The 20,905-nt window shown below is 45.9% G+C and overlaps 1 protein-coding gene across 1 annotated transcript; it reads left to right on the forward strand.

The window, feature by feature from the left end:
* The first annotated feature begins 2,109 nt into the window (after positions 1 to 2,109).
* sertad2b (SERTA domain containing 2b) lies at positions 2,110 to 14,352 on the forward strand. The gene is given in 3 exon segments (XM_048270356.1): positions 2,110 to 2,429; positions 12,238 to 12,693; positions 12,726 to 14,352. Coding segments are annotated over 2 exon segments (1,251 nt in total). The 5' UTR covers positions 2,110 to 2,429; positions 12,238 to 12,241; the 3' UTR covers positions 13,525 to 14,352.
* The last annotated feature ends 6,553 nt before the right edge of the window (positions 14,353 to 20,905 follow it).

Genomic DNA, 20,905 nt, shown 5'->3' on the forward strand with positions numbered 1-20,905 from the left:
CAGTCCTGCCCTGACTGCTCACTGAGCCATTTCCTGTTTTTGACCTGAAAACGCTTTATTTAGAACCAGCTCTCTCTCTCCACTACACGACACGCACCACACACTCCCCCGTTCGTTCGTGACAACACTGAGATGACCAGAAAGAGACAGCAGTGAGAGTGAGAGGGAGGCAGACAGACAGACAGAGAGAGAGAGAGAGAGAGAGAGAGAGAGAGACTCCGGGGATCCAGGCTGAAACTGACACCATCCGTTGTCTGGGAGACCTCAGCTTGTTTATGTGTTCCCAGGTTTTTTCTTTTTTATATATTCCACATACAGACAGGAACATGTTCTTGGTTGCTCGTCTGCCTGTAGAAAGGTACAGATTATTCCAAAGCTGTGTCCTCAAGCTTGCTCGCTCGCTGTCTGAAGAGGTTGCTGAACCAGCTGCTGCTGCTGCTGCTGCTGCTGCTGCTGCTGCTTGGCTCCTGAAACTGGCTGCCCTAAATCTGAGAATGCTGCAGCCTTAAAATAGGTGAGCTTGCAGCCAGTCGTCATGCCCCACCGACAGTCACACAGGCCGTGACTCTCCTCTGAGAGCTATTCCTGCTCTCTCTCTCTCTCTCTCTCTCTCTCTCTCTCTCTCTCTCTCTCTCTATGAAAACCTTCATGCACATGCCTAATATATATGTTGGTGATAACTAGAAGCTGTAATTTTTTGAACACTTATACTTTTTGTCATTCCTGTTCTCTCTTTCTCTTTCTCAAGTATCTAGCTGGACTTCTGTATCTCTCACCTGTCTTTTTTTAAATCTCTTACTCTCTCTCTCTCTCGCTCTCTCTCCAAGCTGTCTCATGTTCATATGGATGGAGTCCTGGTTTGGTTTGGTGCAGTAGGCTCAGCAACTGTTTGGGCACAGTTTCCCACGAAACCATATGATTCAGGAATGGTGCTCTGTGTGGGCATGCAAGCCATGGCCCAGGGAGCTAACAGTTATCTTTTTGCCTGTTCACCCAGTCTGCTCTGTAGCCACAAGTGTGGGATGCATCTGAGAGTAATGTGAATGAACCACCAAGGTCTGAGGTTTAAGCACAGGTTGTATGAGGTGTAAAGCTTGTGTTATGGTGTGTTTGATTTTGATGTACACCACAGGTTGCCATGGTGAAAATGGTGTGAGTCACGTGTGCATATGTCATTAGTCGGTCTTGCAGTAGTCAAGACTCTAAAAATGGTGCCTCACAGAGGTGCAAAAGAAAGCATTGGACTACAGAGGATGTTTTTGGCCTCAAAGAACATATCTCCAGTGCATTCAAATCCAACTTGACTGTTACATTTTTCACAGGCTGCATATTACTTGTATATTTCAAGATCTGTTCAACAATCAAAAAACTGCCGCACAACATTTGGCACCACTTGGCACTCTTAGTATGCTATTGGGTGCCACTTTACCCACCAGACACGACCAGTCTCCATTGTAGTGAAGTGTACCGGGCTTGTCCTTGCCATCTGGTGACAGTTACATTCTCTGGTCAGTAAAGCCTGAGGTGAACTATTACAGATAGGCAGCATATGTTCCTTGCTCAGGGTAGATGACATATGTTGGAACTGGCCTCTTTATTAAGACATGAAACATAGCCATAGCTGTCAGGAGAGGAACTATAGACCTTTAGGAATCACAAGACGTGCTAGTTGATTTTTGTGGAAGGATTAACAGACTTCTTGTGGTCGTCACACTTCAATCTACCCACTCTACCGAGTGGGACGGGGACTGGCAGTTATGACTTAGATAACCAGAATAGCCTCTAGCCCACTCTATTTTCAGACCACGAGTCATACTTGTTTTTGTGTTAACATTGTTTTATTAATATGAGGCTATTGTAGAATGCTATTGTAGAATGCTATTCTTAAGGAGATAACGTTTAAAAGGACACCAGGGCATAAACTACATATTCAGACTAAATAGTAGCAAACAAACGAAAATATATGTTTACGGAAGAAATAAAATATGCTCTCACTACATTACAGAATGCTAGGAGTGCAACTTACTTACAGGAGCCTGAGAGCGTGCGAGCGAGAGAGAGACATGCTGTTTGCGTCTGTAGGGGGCGGGCGGACAACACCGACGACATATAGCCGACTTGCAGCGTAGTTAAAGCCTCACTCGACGTCATTCCTCTTCGGGGACAACTGTGGTGGCAGCGCTATTACTCTGTTATTCACCACCACACGGCAATTTTTATTCTCTCGCTTAGCCCGAATCAACGCCATTGCTGAACGGCACGACTCCTTGTAGCCTATTCAAGAAACAGGGAATTAAAGTGCAAGTGTAAACGAGAAAGACTTTAATCGTTAGTCTAACGTTACCGTCGCTTGCCTCGGAACCAACACTTCACATTAAGAAAGATTCATCCTGATGCTTCATTTTAAACCTCCGTTGGAACTATATGTGGTAGGTAATCCTTACGGGCTATTTCACTGGGATACAGGGGAATTACACTAACATAATGTCGGCTATTTACAGGAGGAACTAATGTACTGTTTTAAACAATAACATTAGACACAAGCAGTAGGCTAAATATACATAATACGACTGATCGCATTATTATTTTTTTTTTGTCTTACGCTCACTCTTGTGCCACTCGTTTGCTCCGTGAAGTTTCTGCATGTTGCGAACTAAGCCAGCAAAACAGTGCAGGCAGGTCACGACAGCCAACAGGGATAGTCTGTGCTGCCGTTATTGACCTTCTAGGTTCAAATTAGTCTGCTACTTAATTTATACTTCTTATGTAAATTATATCTTTGTTGTGTGAGGCTGGGGCAGACGACTCTGGATGATTGTGCCTTGTTTTTGGGTAACGCTTGGGCGGTATTTTTGTGTTTCACTTCAGATAATTATCATTACATTGTCATTGCTTTTGCCACACGATATTGAGGTTATATTTCTCTTGTTGAACGGGAGTTATGGTTCCTTCCTTTCCACCATTGCTACTGTCACTCGCCGTGTCTTCTAACATTGTAACAGTTATTTAAAGTAGGACTTCATTATCTAATATATGTAGGCTAACATTTGAAACTTGACACGGGCTCCTTTTCAATTAAGTCATTGTTGTTAATCCCACAACGCTGCTTTTGCCGCAGCTCTTATCTCCTCACAAATTCTTGTAGAGTGAGTGTGTGAACATCGCTCCCACCCTGGTGGCCATTTAGACTGTCTGCCTGGAATCGCCTAACCGTTTGACTGAACCTGAAATTTGGCAGGTGAGAGCAAAATCGTCTCGGCTGACCACCGTGTATTAGTTGCATTGTTCAAGAGTCGGCAAGTGTGTGAAGACAGGTTGTAAGTCTCGGGCTGAGAGGGCGCTCTTCTACATGGTTTTTATGTGTCTCGCATTAGTCTGCCTAGCTGACTAACATCTCAGGCCGTGAAAATGCAAGTGTGACTAAGACCTGCCACAGCAGAGCAAATGGAAGACTTTTCCGTTTGAGTCTGTGGGACATATGTGCTGTTCTTAACAGAATGATTCTTCATTTGATACAAGGAAATAATTTCCTTGGTGAAATCTCATTCAGATCAATTGGGTTTTTAGGTTTGGTGTCAGTTGAGACTGACAGCAATCGTCTGAAAGGTGATGTCGAATTGTGTGTGCATCAATTTGTGTAAAAGTTCTTTCTCTCTGAATTATACCCTTGGACGTTGGTTTGTCACTCAGATAAGCATATGGTTGAGATCATATGAAAGGCACTGGTTTGTGAATTCAGAGTCCAAAGAGCAAAAGTGAACACAGTCTCTCTCTTTCTCTCTCTCTCACACAATCTCTCTCTCTCTCTCAGTTCAAGAGAGCTCAAAGTTCACTTGGATTTGCTAACCAATGTTAATTTCACATGAAACAAAGTAGATTATAAGTGCCAGTACTCATGCAGCCCTGGCTTCAGTCATTTTCACTGTGAATAAGTGGAGCTTTCCCTCTTTGTTCTTCTAACCCTTGCAGTCAGTCACACTCCCTAGTAGGCCTATATATATACATGTATATAAAAAAACATTAGGGTGTAGCTTTTTCACATACATCTGAATGATATAGCAGAATGAATGTGCATGCGCACCCAGCCACATGCCTAAACGGTGTCCAGTTAAACAGTTCCTTAGTTCAGCTCTTTTAATTAATTTATTTCCTGCCTCTGGGAGCCTGTGCTTGTAAACCTGTGTGTCTTTTCTCAGAGTGCACCCAAACATCTGCTTCATTCCAGGGATGACTGTCCTGTCGTCTCTCTTCTTGGTCTCAGTGGCCAATTGTTTACCGTAATTGAGTGTGTCATAGCATTATGTAACAGACAACGCGTTCTGTCCATATTCTGTTCTGTCATGGCTCCTTTGTAGTGACAATGTGTAGAGACCATGGAGAATCCGCCAATACGAGTATTATTTACCATATACTCACACATATGAATGTTGTCTGTAAAGGAAGAGTCATGTTTTGAAGGGATAGCTTGTGTGGGAAAGATTTGGATAAAACTGGATCATATTGACTCCATACTCATTGCACGTGAGTTCAGTTTCACCAACAAATGCATGGTTGTTTAAGATCATACCTTGTTCCAGCTGTGTTCTGCTCGGACAGTAAAAGTTCCCATCTCACTCCCTGGAAAAGACACCTCTAGAGGTTGGAGTTTTGCCTAAATCCAAACCCTCAAAATAATTTCATGCTCAGGCGAAGAGGTTGAGTTCACACACGATGTGAACATCATTGTGGACGTGTGAGTAAGCATATTTTTTAATAAGGGAGAGAAGGCATGTATCTGTTGCAATTTTGTGTGCGCGTGTCTGCCTCACACCCCCACACATGACATGCAGCCTTTGGCCCCTCCAGTCAAACCGGTTTCAAGTGAATTGGGTTGTCCTCTTCGCAGTTACTTTCACTTTTTCTGGCTCTGAGGTAAAAGTGCATGCACAGAGATTACAAGCCCAGAACTGTAACATGTAACATGATGTTGCTCTTTAATTGGAATTCCCTTTTATGATTATTACTACTACTACAGTTAACGTGTGTTTACATGTATGTCATAGCCTATTATATGTATACATATACACAAGTGAATACTTGCCTGGTGCTACAACTTGTCTGTAGCGTATGTGCTTTTGCGTGTGTGTCTGTCTGTCTGTTTTTCTGTCTGACTGTGTGTGTGTATGTATGTGTGTGTGTGTGTATCTTTGTGTGTGTGTGTGTGTGTGTCCGATTGGCCTTGGTGCTCCGAAGCAACACACTACTGAGTTCACTTTCAGTTCAGCATTGCTGCCGCATCCTCCCATCACCTGGCTGTCTTATCAGTGTCGACCACTCACTCCCAACTAGAAAAGCATTGTTAACGGGGCCTCAAACGCTCTCTGTGGAGTCTCAGACCCCAAAGTGTTTGTGTGCCAGTCTTAGAGGACCAGTCTAGATGTCAGCTGAAGGCTTGCTAGCTTGTTACATTCCCTGTAGCCATTTTTATCACCTCTGAATTGCATGCTTGGAGAGCTTCTCAGATGCCACGGATGCCAAAGCTCAGAATTTACATCAGAACAGCAGCCTCCATAATAAGCTGTGTTATAATTTATTATCATTTCCACAATAAAAAATGAATCGCTTTCCCATCCAGCACTGGAACACGGTGGCTTTTTGACACTGTTGCGGAGATTCATGCGACTTACACTTGTTTCCCCAAAATATTTATTGAACCTGGCAGCCTTGATCAACTTACAGCAGCTTTCTGTCACATTTGTCTTTGTGCTGCCTGATATTATATGTGGTATTAACGCAGCCAAGGGAGAGCAGGGCTGATTTCGTTTTATTCTGCTGTGCCAAAATGCCTGCTGGTTTCTCCTCACGAGGCATTTTCAAAGCGTGCCGCATGTGGCTCACCCCCTCATCTCCATCGCATGCTGCTTCTGCTGCTTGCTCTCTCTCGCGTTCTCTCCCTGTGTGTCTCGCGCTCCCTCCCTTCCTCTCTCTCCCTCTCTCCCTCTCTCTTTCACTCTCTCTCTCGCTCGCTCTGTCTGCTTGTCTGTCCATCCCTCTGGCACACCGTCTCTCTGTGTCTGTGCTTTTTACCATTTCTTTCTCTCCCTCTCTCGCTCTTTACCGGTTCTCTCTCTCTCTTTTTACCATTTCTTTTGCTCTCTCTCTCTTTACCGTTTCTCTTTCTCTCTTTTTACCATTTCTCTCTCTCTCTCTCTTTATCGTTTCCCTATTTTCTTTCTCTCTTACACCCTTGCTCTTTCTCTCTTTCTGTTTGCTATGTGTGCTATCGGTGATGGTGGCGGTGTGGTATTGAGTCTCCATCAGGAGGGCCTGCACCAGTGACACCCTCTCTTTGTGCCGTCAAGTGGCATGACAAAGCGCACTGAGGGCTCCCAGAGCCCCGGCACACAGGAGGATGAGGATGTATTATGTGCCTGTAATGATACTGTAAGATGAGCCCAGGAGTGCATGCTGCCGCGTACTGCCTCTCTCTCCCTCCCTCCGTCTTTCTCAGCCAGTCACATCCTCTCTGCCTGTGTCTTCTTCTGTCTGTTTCTCTCTCTCTCCTTCTCTTGCACTCTGTCTCTCTCTCTCTCTCTGACTGTGTCTGTTTCTCAGTTTTTTATTCTTGCTCTGTGTCTGTCTATTTCTCAGTCTTTCCCTCCCTTTCTCACTCTCTCTCTATCTCTCTCATGTTGTCTCTGTTTCTTTGCTGTTACTCTGCCTCTCAGCTTGGAATGCATTTGCAGAATGTGTATTTGTGTCTATTTTATATTTTGCGAATAGTCTGTTTCTGTGTGTGTGTGTGTGTGTGTGTGTGTTTGTGCTTGTGTATGTTTGCCAGGTGTTGGTGCATGATGACAACATTGCAAGCTTGTGTTGTGTTTGAGCACATACATATGTGAGCAGTCATGTGTGTGTGTGTGTGTGTGTGTGTGTGTACCCTGAGGACCTAAAAAAAGCACAGCATGGAGCAGCGACGAGGCCAGGGAGAGGGGGTTGGTTGGGTAGGAGGTGAGCAGGGTATGCTTGAAGCTCAGGCATGGAAACGTGCATATCCAGTTACAGGATCATAATATCACTGCAAAGCCCGTCCCCCTCTCTGTCTTACACTGGACTGGCCACTTCAGTCCCTCTGTGTCCACCACTGTCATCGCCTGCATTTTTACCCTCCACACAATCCCCAACCCATTCACACTGGCAGCTGTCAATCAATCTTGAGTCAATCAGCTCCACTCTCCCTCTCCGCTCCAGCCCCTGACATGACCATGTGTCAGTAACATGGTCAACATGGCACGTGTTGTCCAGTCAGTAATTCTTCCCAGCCCCTCTTGGCTGAAGCCTGCTGCTGCGGCTCGGTTCAGGAACTCATCTTAAACCGGGAGCTGCATTCAGGAAGCAAGGGTGGCTGGCCGGCCTGACCGGCCTCTAGGAGTGCAGCTGCAAAATGTCCGTTATATAACCCCTCTTCAAAGGCTCCCGCGCCGGTTCAGGGGACAGCTTGTGCGGATTTCATCTTACTGTTGTTGGTTTTTTTTTTTATTGTTTTGGTGGGAGGTGATTTTTCTGTAGCTGTGCATCCCAGGCAGGTCTCAGTTTGACTATGCACCGATTAAAACAGTTTGTTTGGGAGAGAGTGTCTTCTGTGTCATGTGTGAAAGAAAGGTGCTTTAACGGGCCCCAAGAAGCATGTCAGTATTGTTTAATGGGACGTTCCCTTCTTTTGGATGTGGTTGTGTGTGAGTCTGTGTAGGTGTGCACATGGAGGCCAGGGGCCAGTATTCCCCATCTGTGTTCAACTCAGTCTTCTCTTTGCGTGACCTTTCACCCTTGGTGCAGACAGCGGAAGGTGGGCGAAGAGAGGGAGAGGGGCGGACAGAGGAGTAGAACAGAGGAGAGGAGGAGAGGAGAACACAATCAAATGGAATGTGGAGGGTGGGGTTGCAGTGGCATTTCAGTCCTGCAGAAGTGTTCCGTGTGTGTGTGTGTGTGTGTGAGTGTGAGTGGTGTATGTGTGTAAAACACACCAGAATGAGTCACAAGGACAGCTTCAGCTGCTGCAGCATTCCTTGTCCTCTCTCCCCCTTATCTTCAGACTCACATGCACATACTCACAAACACACACACACACACACATAACCCCAGTTGTGTCTCTCACACTCTCTTAAATAATCATTATCACTCTTCAGCATATCATTTCACCCCTAAACACCCTCAAGCCCTTGTGCGCAGGGTGTGTGTGTGTGTGTGTGTGTGTGTTTTGTTCAGTAGCAGTGAGTCCTCTCACTCTTAAAGCACTCCTCAAGTAGGCTACACACTCTCTCTCAGACACAAGTAGGCTACACACTCAGCAACTCTTAATGATTCCTCCACACATTCATGCAATCTCTCTCTCTCTCTCTCTGTCTTACTCTTTCTGTCTGTCTTGCCCCAGCCTAACGCCCACAGCCTCTACTCCTCACCTCTGTGACTCATTCTCACCCTTACTCACCCCCTCTCAATCTCTCTCTCTCTCTCTCTCTCTCTCTCTCTCTGTCTGTTCACTCTTGGTTTCTCTCCATACATTCTCTGAGAAGTGCCTGTACACATTTGGGACTGGTGATGATTGTCCGTTTAGTCATCCCCATCACGTGCTCTGAGGTGAAAAGTGTGCTTCTTAATCACATGAAGTCCCATTTCTCTTATTTCCACTTGATTTGATGGCATACTATTCTCTAGACTCAAATATAGCGTTTTTTTATTGTTGAGTGTGTCCCATTGTTTCGAAGAAACACTTCTGCAGTCTTCCCAGAATATGCATGATCAGGATCAAAGTGTACTCCGCACATTCAGGAGATTTCAGGACGTTTTCTTGTTTTCCCTCTCTCTCCCTCTCCCTCTCCCTCTCTCTGTGTCTCTCTCTGAGCAGTCTTTTTTTCTCTTGAGCGCAAGCTGAAAGCCAAGAGAGCAGAAACATTTCTTTTTCTACTTTAACCCCCAGTCTCTCTCTCTCCCTCCCTCCCTTCTCTCCCTCTGTTCTCCACCTCTTTGTCGTCTCTTTGGGTGGATTCCCAGCTGACTGTGTTTGTCATGGTAACAGGCGGCGAAGCGACTGGCCCAGCCACTTGCACTTCCTGAGTGAGTGGGACTGCCTGGCAAAGCTGCGACTGCGCGTTGCGTGCATGTGTGTGTGTGTGTGTGTGTGTGTATGCTTGTGTGTGTGTGTGTGTGTGTGTGCTTGTGTGTGTGTGTGTGTGTAATGCTTATCTGCATGTGTGTGTGTGTAATGCTTATGTGCATGTGTGTGTGTGTATGCTTTTTGTGTGTGTGTGTGTGTGTGTGTGTAATGCTTATGTGCATGTGTGTGTGTATGCTTGTGTGTGTGTGTGTGTGTGTGTGTAATGCTTATGTGCATGTGTGTGTGTGTGCGTGTATGCCTGTGTGTGTGTGTGTGTAATGCTTATGTGCGTGTGCGTGTGTGTGTGCGCGCGAGTGTGCGCACTCAGACATGGCTGGGGTGCGTGAGGCTGTCAGCCTGGATTAGATTCAAGCGAACTGCAACGCTGCCTACCGCTACTGGGCTCCACTTTATGGAAATCAAGAGGCCTCAGGAGCAGCGTCTCTTTTTTCTTTCTTTCTCCCTCTCTCTCTCTCTTCCTCCCTCTCTCTCTCTCTTCCTCCCTCTCTTTCCTTCAGTGCTTAGATCACAGAGAGGATCTTTGTTTTTCCACCGTGGTTTTCATTTTACACTGGAGAGCCAGCCCAGCTGCATGTGAACATGTTCCTTTTGGCTTTTATTCGCACATTATGCATACAAGATTATTATGACATCTATCACATGCAGTAGCTCCTATCTCCGTCAATTGTGTGTTAATTTTTAATAGTGTGCTGGAGAGAGAAGCGTTTGCACACAGTGTGCAGAAAAGTGATAGGGGGGAAGGTTAAAGAAACCTGCTCGCTACCTTCTGTTTTCTCTCTGTCTGTCTCATGTAGTTTTGTATTTTATATATTTCGCACTGGATCAGTTGGCTTCCGTGTCTGTAGTATGTGTGTGTGTGTGTCTGTGTCTGTGTCTGTAGTGTGTGTGTGTCTGTGTTTGTAGTGTGTGTGTGTGGGTGTGTGTGTTTGTAGTGTTTGTGTGTGTGTGTGTGTTTGTGCATTGGGTGTGTATCAGTATGCATACTTAGGTGTGCGTGACTAATGCCTATATGGTTCTAGTAAAGGGAAGATTGTGAGTCAGAGTCATGTAACTGCATGGTGGGCCCTAAGAACATAAACCCGTCTCAGGTATCACATGGCCTCACAGCATCAGGTAGCTCCTGCCCATACCACAACCCACCAGTGCTCCTCCTCTGCTCCACCGTGACTGGTCACTCAGTGCAGAATGGGAGTGTGTGTGTGTGTGTGTGTGTGTGTGTGTGTGTGTGTGTGTGTGTGTGAGTGTCCACACTTCCGGTTCATGTGACACATTTGCACGTTACCACTGGCTGTCAATCTGACACATTCATTCATTCGCTGGACGCAGTGTGACGTCCCAAGAAGGAATTGGCAGGTCAGTAAGGGAGAGTGTGATTCTCGTTAAAAAGCCCCTGTGGTCAGACATGAAACCTGTCATTCCTTTTTTACCCACTCTTTTTCCTTTTTCTTTTGAAAGGGTTTGTGCCCGTATGTCATTAAGACCCTGTTAAGTTTTTGCAAGCTGAGCTTTGGATGACAAACCTTTTGTACAGGCAGTAGTAGTTATTTGATATATTTCATGAATGGATTTTGGTTACTTTGTATGCTTTGCTTTGAGAGCTCTTTTTGTCCTGTCACTGTTACCTGTGTGCATATGAGTTTGTTTGTGTGTGCGATTTTGTGTGCCTATTTATGAATGTATTTATGGTGTGTCAGAATGGGTGTACTGTCCATATATGTATGGATGCCTGTAGGAGTGAATTGTTTGTATTTGTATTTGTTTGTGATTTGTGTGTATGAGTGTGTGTTTAAATATCTATATGTGAGTCGGTGTGAGAGATACGTAGATTGTATGTAATTTTTGGTGTGTGTGTGTTTATATAAATGAGTGAGAGAGTGATTAGATGTGAATGAGAGAGAAAGAGCAAGGGTGATTGTATGTGTATGTGTATGTGTGTGTGTGCGCGCGTGTTGTGTCCCAGCGGCTGTGCGTTGGCGCTGTTAGGTAATGTGTGCTCTCTCCCCCTGAGCTGGCTGAGCAGAGAGCCACCAGGCAGGCAGGGCATCTCCCTCCAGCAGCACAGCCTCACCGCGCTCTCATGACGACCGCGCGCTCGCAGGCCAATGTCATGGCAACAAAGCTACAACCCGGTAATAGAAACGGTTCTCTCTCTCTCTCTCTCTCTCTCTCTCTTTGCCCCTCTGCCTATTTTTTTGTTCTCTCTCACTCTCTCTCTCTCTTTTATCCCAGTACCCATTACCGCACAACACCCCCCTCCACCCCACCCCCTCTTGTCAAGTTGTTTATGCTCGAACCAATTGCCCCTGCGCCGGTTGGTTGTTGGTTGTCCGTTTCTGTTGGTTGTGTATTGCGTCCCCCATGCCCCATGCTCCAGCTCATCTCTCCAGTTCTTTTGTTCCTGTGATCGGTGACTATCTGCCTAACCACGTGTAACCGCCACCTTCATCTACTAAATAAGCGGCTATCACTGCAACAGCGTTTGAGTATCGTTGTTTTTCTTTTCCTTGTTTGTTTTCCCCTGATTTCTTATGGCAGTTTTGTTCTTAAGATTGTTGTTGTTGTTGTTGTTGTGGAGTTTGTTGTTGTTGTTGTTGTGGAGTTTGTTGTAACTTGGAAAAATGTTTTTTGAAGATGACTGATTGTTGTTTTGGAATTTGAATTTGAAAATAAAAATGTGCCTGTACATATTTATCTGCATTCAAATTCTGGAACGATGTGTGTCAGATGCATATGGTGTGCTAGCACTTGGGCTTTCATGCTGAGAAGGTAAAAAGGTGACATCGCATGAGAGCTGCAGCAGACGGTGTTGTGTCTGGAGTGGCTTTGTGCTGATTATTGTTTCTCGTTTCTCTGTTTTCTCTTTTTCCCTCTGTCCTTTTTTCACGCTCACTCTAACACACACTTTCTCTCTCTCTCTCTCTCTCTCTCTCTCTCTCTCTACCTCTGTCTCTTTCTGCTGCTCCCTCTATTAATGGCACCTCTTCCTCTTTTCAATTCTTGCCCTCAATCCTTTTTTTCTCTTTCTATCTCTCTCTCTCTCTCTCTCTCTCCTTCTTTATCCCTCTCTCTCTCCATCTCTGCAGATATATGTTGGGTAAAGGTGCAAAGCGGAAGCTGGACGAGGATGAAGAGGGGCTGGAAGGCAAAGCGCTGGCGGTGCTGTCCCACAGGCGTGTCGCCCGTCCCAGCGGTGCCCCCAGGCCCGTCCTTCCCTCGTGACCAGGGCGGCACGGTCATGCGTGACACAGCTCCAGCCAGACCATCTTCAACATCTCGCTGCTGAAGCTGTACAGCCAGCGGGCGCTGACCGAGCCCAGCCTGCAGCGGCGCGTGCTCATCAACAACATGCTGCGCCGCATCCAAGACGAGCTCAAGCAGGAGGGCGCGCTGCGGCCGCTGCCCTTCCCCGCGCCCTCGCCGGTGCCCGCCGCCGCCGCCGCGCCGCACGACCACCATCCGTTGGACGAGGGCTTCCGCCAGGCGTCCTCCTCGCCCACGCCCGCCGCCACGGCGGCAGGAGCGCCTTTTGGGGTGTTGTCGTCCACGGGCTTGGGGTTGCACGTGACGCCAGCTCGGGCCAACGGGACCCCGATTTTGCGGCCCCGGGCCGCGAGGGCGGACCTGACCCCGCCTCCCTGCTGGAGGAGGACGCAGGGGCTTTTGGAGCCTTGCCTCCACCCCCTGCCCCCTCGTTGGTGCCTCCCTCGTCAACATCCTCCCCCTCCTCCTCGCCCCTGCTCATGGGCGCCCCCTGTAGACCCCTCCGAGACAGCTTCTCCTCAGCGCTGGACGAGATCGAGGAGCTCTGTCCGTCGGCGGCGGTGGCGGCAGCCGCCCACATGACTACCTCCCTCTCCCCCTCACCTCTCTCCGTCTCCTCAGCGTCCTCACCCCCCACCTCCCCGTCCCTCTCTGCCTCGTCCCTGCACCTCACGCTCACCCCCGCTCTCGTCCCCTCCCTGGCCCTGTCGGCCTCGGACTCCAAAGACTGCGGCAAAGTAAGCAGCCCAAAGCCCGACGTCGTCCCAATGGACACCCTTCCCCCGGCCGAGCTGGACATGACCACCTCCCCTTCCTCCTGCACCTCCTCCACCCCATCATCCTGCACCACTTCGTCGTCGTCCTCCTCGGGCTTCCTTACGGACTTGGCCCTGGACGACATCCTGTTCGCCGACATCGACACCTCCATGTATGACTTTGACCCGTGCACGTCCACCTCGGGCGGCGCCGGAGCCTCCAAACTGTCGCAGGTGGTGACGGCCGACGACCTCCTCAAGACGCTGTCGTCGCCGGGGGTGACGCCCAGCCAGCCTTTCAAAATGGACCTGACCGAACTGGACCACATCATGGAGGTCCTCGTTGGCTCATGATAGTCTATGGGATTGGTGTTGTGCTGAGTTTGGACATAGCAAAACACAAAAACTCACATACATAGATATACAGACACAGAGACAGACATTCACATCAACACAAAGCGTAAAAGCAAAACAAATCAAAGATTATTCTTTTTTCGACGAAAACTGTACACTTTTATGTTTTGGGCTCGTTTTGTTGATGAGGCAGTTGTAATAACAAATGATGATGTCACCTAATACTACTTCACAACACTGTGCATGCACTTGCCTTTCCCTAACTGAGGGAGGAAAAAAATACAAACCAGAACCGGAAGAAAGTAAGGAACACGCTTCGCTTTCTCGCAAAATCCAGTGCCTTCATCATCATTTGACCAGTCGGTCAGTTCCTGCTGTTTGACCATCCCTCTCCATACACAGCTCCACCTGCTTTGAAAAGACACATGGCCGTGAAGATAACCTTTCTCTAACAAACGCAAATCCCTTCCTAGGATACCCTCTGGTTTTCTCTACTGGTGCAAGTAACGAACACAATTTCATACCCTCCTCTGGCGTTATCTTTTTCTTTCTCTACAAAGCACAATTTTTTAAAGAAAAGTGTGTTTGTGTGTGTGTGTGTGTGTGTTTATGTGTGTGTGTGTCTGGGTAAGTGTGCGTATGATTGTGTCGTGTATGTAAATATACTTTTAATCTATTGTTTTTGTATTTTTTGTAGTCCTGCTTCTCTCTGTAGCCACTGGTCCACTCCAGTAACGACTCTGAGACAGCCCCAAAATGTAATCCAATGTTCTCCCTTACATGGACTGAAGATGTATGTGTGTATTGTTTTTTTTTTTTTTTTTTTTTTGGGGGTCTCCCACTCACTGTCTGATAGTGGATGGGTCTCCTGAATGAAGTGGCTGAGTGGCTGGAGAGTGGTCAGGTATACATCCGCAAGCATGTTTCACACATTCAACAGAGGTGGCTTCAGTCAGCTTGTTTACAATGTTTTCTGACATACTCTTACAAAGAGGGGGGAGAAGCCCTGTGCAGACGTGACAGTGTTGATATCAGAAATGTAAGGAGGGGTGAAAATAGTGGCATATATGCAATCACCAGTCACCTTCACTAAATCAAATGCAAATGTCATCCAGCTGTTAGCCATAATGTTCCCAAAAGCAAAACTTACCTCGCCAGGTGATCTTTCAGAAATTGTACATGTCTAGTGGAACATTATTGAAATCATGAGAGATGCAGTCAGAGATGGTCATCGGTCCAGTCACAGTACAGTGCAGTGATTTGCCTCTAAAAACACTAGCACGGCGTGTGTGTGTTGTCTGTACAGCCATAGGTGCATAGGATAGAGATCACAAGTGCGCCACAGTTTCTCATCAACCCTTTCTCATAGCATGCCAAAATGGTGAAGCCCAGAACTAAGCAATGATTGGGAGTTATTTCAGTTGTCAGTCGCCAGGTTATTTCAGCTTTCTGTTGTGGTTTTGAAAAGCACTAAACATGTCTGGTTTCTGGCCAGTGGCATGACAGGGACAGGCGTTGTGAGAGGACAGCCTATCCATCAGGACCCAGTGCAAATGTATGCCAGTTTTGTTCATGTACTGCCGTTCGGTTTGTCCCCCTCCACTCCAGCCACTATTAATCTTTATGGCTGCGTTGCCAATATGCACTGGGTAGCTAGTGTGGCATGCTAAGAGCCGATCACTTTCATCTCATGGGAACCACTGAGCACAATGGGAATGGTTATGGTAGCTTTAGGGACAGTTGTATAGATGACTGCTCAAGAGAGCAGTCCCTGATCAAGCAAACATTTCAAGGGACCAGTCCCCAGTCTATCAACTCAACTCGAATTATGGTGCAGCATATGATTTCAAAATGTGACAAAAACATTGTTTGTAATGTACTTAATGGACTTATTTCATGGTTTTTAATTCTGTCATCTCTTTCAGATTCCATACATGTAGCTTGGCTAACCCCTAAACAATAATATCTTTGCAGCAATTTCAGTTGAGACAACTGCTTTTTATGTTCAAACATATGCAATTTATTTTATTTTTTTATTAAAAGCCTCACGCGCAAAACTCAGAAACCTTCGTAGGTGGACCTGCTACAAAACACGCATTAATAATCAGTGTGTTACAAGCACAGGGAAAGACTCGAGTTACTGAGGAGTACACCTGGACCCTCTGCAGCGTATACACAGACAGTGGGGAACGCATCACGGGGGTCAGTCACAGGGGCCTCAACAGAAACCACCTGTGGGCGATATGCAGAGTCAAGCCCAAGTGAATGGTGAGTTTCCAAGAGGATTTTTTATTTTTCATGAAAATAGGAGAGTGAAAGGGAGAGAGAGAGTTGACTGAAAGCCGAGTGGACAATACATTGGACACGTCCGAAACTAGGATTAATAATGAGTTTTTTTTTTGTTTTTCTTTTTGTGAAGTTTGGATTTGGAGTGATTGTTTCTTATCATTTTAAGTTATTTATTCTTCCTTTTCCTGTGTAAATATATTTATTTTTGTTGATGTGAAGCTAACATCTGGATTGTAATGTGTACAGAATGTATGTACGGAATGTACTGTGCTTATAGGAATGTATCATGTATTAAATTGGGGTGGAAGCCATTATTTTATTTTGTTTTATTTTTGTTTTCTTGTTGTTTTGGTTTGTTTTGGAAAAAACAGCATCATCATTATTGTTTCATTTATTTCTGTATAGGTTTGTGCTCTGGGCATCTTGAGTCGCTCCTATTTAATTATGAGTATTTAAAAATGTTCTCAGTTTTATTCTTACTGAGTGGAAGGGAATGGTTTGTCCAGCAATACTTTACTCTCAAATTTCAGAGGCCCAGACTCCAAAACTGAACTACAGAAAAACATGTATATTGTCAAGTCACAATGCCAAAATGTGTTTGTAAAGAGGGTGAAGATCTGACTGCTTTCAGTCACCAGTCTGTTCATTACAAAATGATGTCACACTTTCTCCAGACCATGGTTAAAGCCCTTACATTTGGTTTAATGAAGATGGCGGAGTGGTTTGGGAGAGTGACCACTGGAAAAGTGTTTGTTGTTTGTGTGTGTGTGTGTATGTGTGTGTGTGTCAGAGCAGTTGGGGTGGAAGAAAACTCCTGTTCTGTTAAAAAATGAGAGGCTGTATTTTTCACAGACCTTGGAGCTGTGCCTTTTTCTATGCAATATTACCAACATATTTGTCTGAGAAAGAAATAAAAAAAACATCAAGTGATAATCACTGTATTTGCATCAAGGTGTGGACTGTAGAATATATATTAAATTTGACAGGTGTCTATGAATTTGAAACAGTCTTACTTTTGTAGTTTTATATTATACAATAAACTGTAAAATGAAACTCTTGCCTGCTTGTTCGTTTCATTGAGCTAAAGATCTTTGTTAGTCACACCAGTCAAAATGCCTTTCCTGCTGTCACAAATTGTTCCATTGACCTTTTGATTAAGGTCAAGTCACTACCAAGTCAGTGACCCTCTCTGTTCAGACACTCACACAAACTCTTCATATCTGCCATTCTATTTATTTCAATCTTTTCAGTCCTCCCTCCATCCACTGATATTTCCCTTTTTTTCAGGTCTTATTCTCTCTCTCTCTCTCTCTCTCTCTCTCTCTCTCTTTCTCTCCTGCATCCACACAGACATTTGCCACACATGACTCATGGCTTGCCGGCTGGCGTCTATTTCCAGCATGGGGGCAGCCGCAGCTGTGCAGGCCAGGGCTGCATTTAGCCCCCCTGTGCCTGCATGCTGTCAGTCGGTAGTGCTCTGCGGATGGACGGATGGATGGGTGGTGGAGCAGGCTGGGGACAGTGGGCTGGGGCTGGGGTGGGGGGGGGGGTAAATTGAGGTAGGGGGCAGAGAAGGGGGCATAGTGCCCAGAGAGAGACTGCTCTTGGATCCAACTCAGAGGGGGAATGGCTTTCCGCTTACGTGAGGTGCCGAGTTTGTTTGCAAGGGGATGAGTCACACCTCCGGCGATGACTGCAACATGAACGTGTAGAGTGCAATCGCTCGCACTCGTTCTGTCAGTTTCTCTTTGCCCTGTCCTTTGCTAGCCCACTGCCTCACTATGTCTAAAGTGTGTTGGCAGTTGTGTTGTCTCATTATTTAAAAGTGTTTCTAGTAATCTGTCATAGATATTTTACAACTCTGAACCCATTAAGAAGTCTTAAGTTTTAAGGGCTCATGAAGTTAACACCAGAATACTCCCCATTGCTCTATGAGGTCGTTTTCCAAAGCTGTCCTGGTGTGGCCTTAATGTCTTATCAAATAAGCAGTGCCTGGAAATAGCCATTGACATGAGCTGATGATGTCATTTGGTGTATTTGTCGTAAGGGTGTAATGCTAGTCCCTGTCCTTGTATTCTTCAGTTGTGCTCTAAACTGTAGAAAACAGAATAACATCCTTTGCAATGGATCATAGTTTTTCCCCTTTAACTCTCTCGTTCCCCATTGTTTTCTTCTGTGTTCAGATGACTGTTTGCATCAGCTGGAAGTCAATGGGAAACCCCAATTCTGACCTTTTCTTTGAACTTACTACACAAGAACTGTTGCGGGGAAAAACACATTCATTTCTGTGCTTTCATTGGTGGACTACAGACACACCTGCCCTTTAGGGTAAAGAGGGTCATGCACTCTCCACTGTGCGTGTGTGTGTAAAGAAATAGTGCTGCTTAGTTGTCTTTATCTCTTAGTGTGAAAAAAGATGTTTCACCTAACACAAATCTAGGCAAGGCAGCAATCCAAAACCTTGCTCAGAAAGCGAAACAAGGCTGAGCAAGAAAGAGGGGAAGTGTTTCTCATGTACAGGATACCCTCCTACCTTAAACTGTGAACCCACCAGACTCTACAGCACGTCTGAGGGAGAGTAGCACAGAACTGCTGAGCAGCTGCATTCTTAATTGGATTCTATTCAGTCCACAGAAGGCATAAAAAAGGCAGTCTTCATCGTGTGCTTGTACAGAGCAAGAGGAGAGAGGCAGAGAGAGAGGGAGAGAGAGAGAGAGGGAGAGAGACAGAGAGAGAGAGGGAGAGCGAGATTGCAGCAGGCTTGCACTCAGCCAATTCTCCCTCCCTCCCTCCCTCCCTCTCCTGTCATGATGGCTTTGTGCGGATATCTGAATGATCCCCCCATCCCATCCGCTAAGGGTGGAAAGCCACACCTACCCTCTGCCAATCAGAAGCCCAACACAGCAGACACACAGACACCCGCACTCACACACACACACACACACACATGCAGGAGAACATGTTTATGTAACACTCGTTTTGAAACACTTCTGCCCCCAGTGGCGGGAATGTGAACTGCATTAAGTGGAACTGGACAAACCTATCCACTTTCCTTCTCTATGCCACTTTTACTCTTCATTACATTTTAAAGCATGTGCCCTTGCACATTCACATTCATGCTGGCCAAAGTCAGTAGAAATGTCTTGCAGAAATGTGTATCATGCACAAATCAATAAAAGTAAAGACTTGTATTGAGTTGTACTGTTGTGACTACACTGATGTCTACTGGAAATACTGCTTTTCAGCAACCCTAAGATTCTCTATCCATTAGTACGGTGTGTTTATGTAGGGAGATTGAGACACGGGTAATTACATGATTGTAATGAAGAGAAGTATGATAGGACCAGTGTGTGTTTATGTTAAACTGCTGACACGTGTATCTTTAATTTCACAGTATGCATTGTACTTGTAATACATTCAGAATCAGTTTCTCAATATTTGCATGTGTGCAAGTCTGTCTACTAGTTAAATAACTGAATGCATGTATGCATTTACTCATCTATTGTATACATAGTGCACTATCATACTGGTATATGTCCATGCGCTGTCTGTGTATGCAGAAAAACGTGTGTGTTGTTTATGTGATGTGTGCATGGATACATAAATGTATGGACACATAAAGAACATTCCAGTGTTTGAGTCTGTATGAATGCCTGTGTGTTGTCTGCTGTTTGTATAGTCTGCTCTTTCTCTCTCTGTGTGTGTGTGTGTGTGTGTGTGCTAGTTAATGTTGAGGGGAAAGGCCCTGAGTGTGAGGCCAGAGCAGGAAGTCGGAGACAGACCACACACACACACACACACACACACACACACACACACACACACACACAGCTGTGGCATGGAAGGAGTGGGTGTGAGGAAGTGTGTGGGAGCACAACATTCTCAGTTGAAAAACACATGCGCACAAACATACACACACACACACACACACACACACACTCAAATTACTGACTACAGAGAGTGCAGGAGGAGAGGTAAACTGTTAAGAGAATGAGCTGTGCAAAGCACCACTGAGCTAAGAGTGGCTGGCCTCTCAGACTAAATGTGTCACTGAGGGAAGCGTGGCCTAATTTTTTGAGTTTGAGTCCATTCAAGTCCTGCTTACAGAGGAAATGACAAATGGATGGGAACCAGCAGATATGAAGTTGATCTAGCTGACTAAGAACCATCTCATTTCTTCAAAAGAAGTGTACACAGGCGGGAGATCAAGCTTAAAGGAGAGATGGTGTTAGTTGGTGACAAGACACTATCACGTATCTATTCTCCCCATCAACCAATTTTTTACTTTATAAAAAAAGAGACCCCAAATCCACAGAAACAACAACATGATTCTTACTCACCCCACTCCCCTTCCACACATGGTCAACCTCATTGGCACTTTCTCTCGGAGAAACACAAGGGACCATATTGCCAGCTGACCGTTGGTGTCGGTTGGAAGGATTCGGACGTTGGCACCACACAGGCTGGCCCGAAGCGGGGCTGGGCAACAGGGACGGCTGGGTCTGTGGCGAGGGGAGTCCAGAAGACCCGGCGAGCGGAGCCCAGAGAGTGGCCGGTGGCGGCAGTTCCGTCTGTGCAGCTTTCCGCCTGAACAGGTGAGGAGAATAGAGCAGTAGGAGAGCCGCGCACTTCAGCTGCAGCATTAACCTAATTACACAAGACCTGCTAAATAAACACTTATTAAATTTGCATGCTCAAATACACTTATGACCAGAGCAGGTCACTCACACACACACACACACACACACACACACACACATACATACACACACACACATAAACACACACATACACACATACATACATATATACACATACACACACACACATACACATTCACATACACACACAGATCTGCACCAGAGACGGAAACTCAAATGGAGGGGAAATGATGGGGCGTTACAAACATCATAACTGGTCCTAAAAATGTTCCTGGTGTGAATGATTTATTGTCCAAACAAAAAAATATGTTGGAATTCTTAAAGAATATGATCTTAATTTTAAAGAAAATACCTATTTGGTGTGATGTTACATGTGAGATGTACTCTGTTGCTCGGACCTTATGTCAGCAGATGATGAGAGAGAGTACATG

This window comes from Alosa alosa, chromosome 18 (genome assembly GCF_017589495.1).
Source record: "Alosa alosa isolate M-15738 ecotype Scorff River chromosome 18, AALO_Geno_1.1, whole genome shotgun sequence".
NCBI classification, from domain to species: Eukaryota; Metazoa; Chordata; class Actinopteri; order Clupeiformes; family Clupeidae; genus Alosa; species Alosa alosa.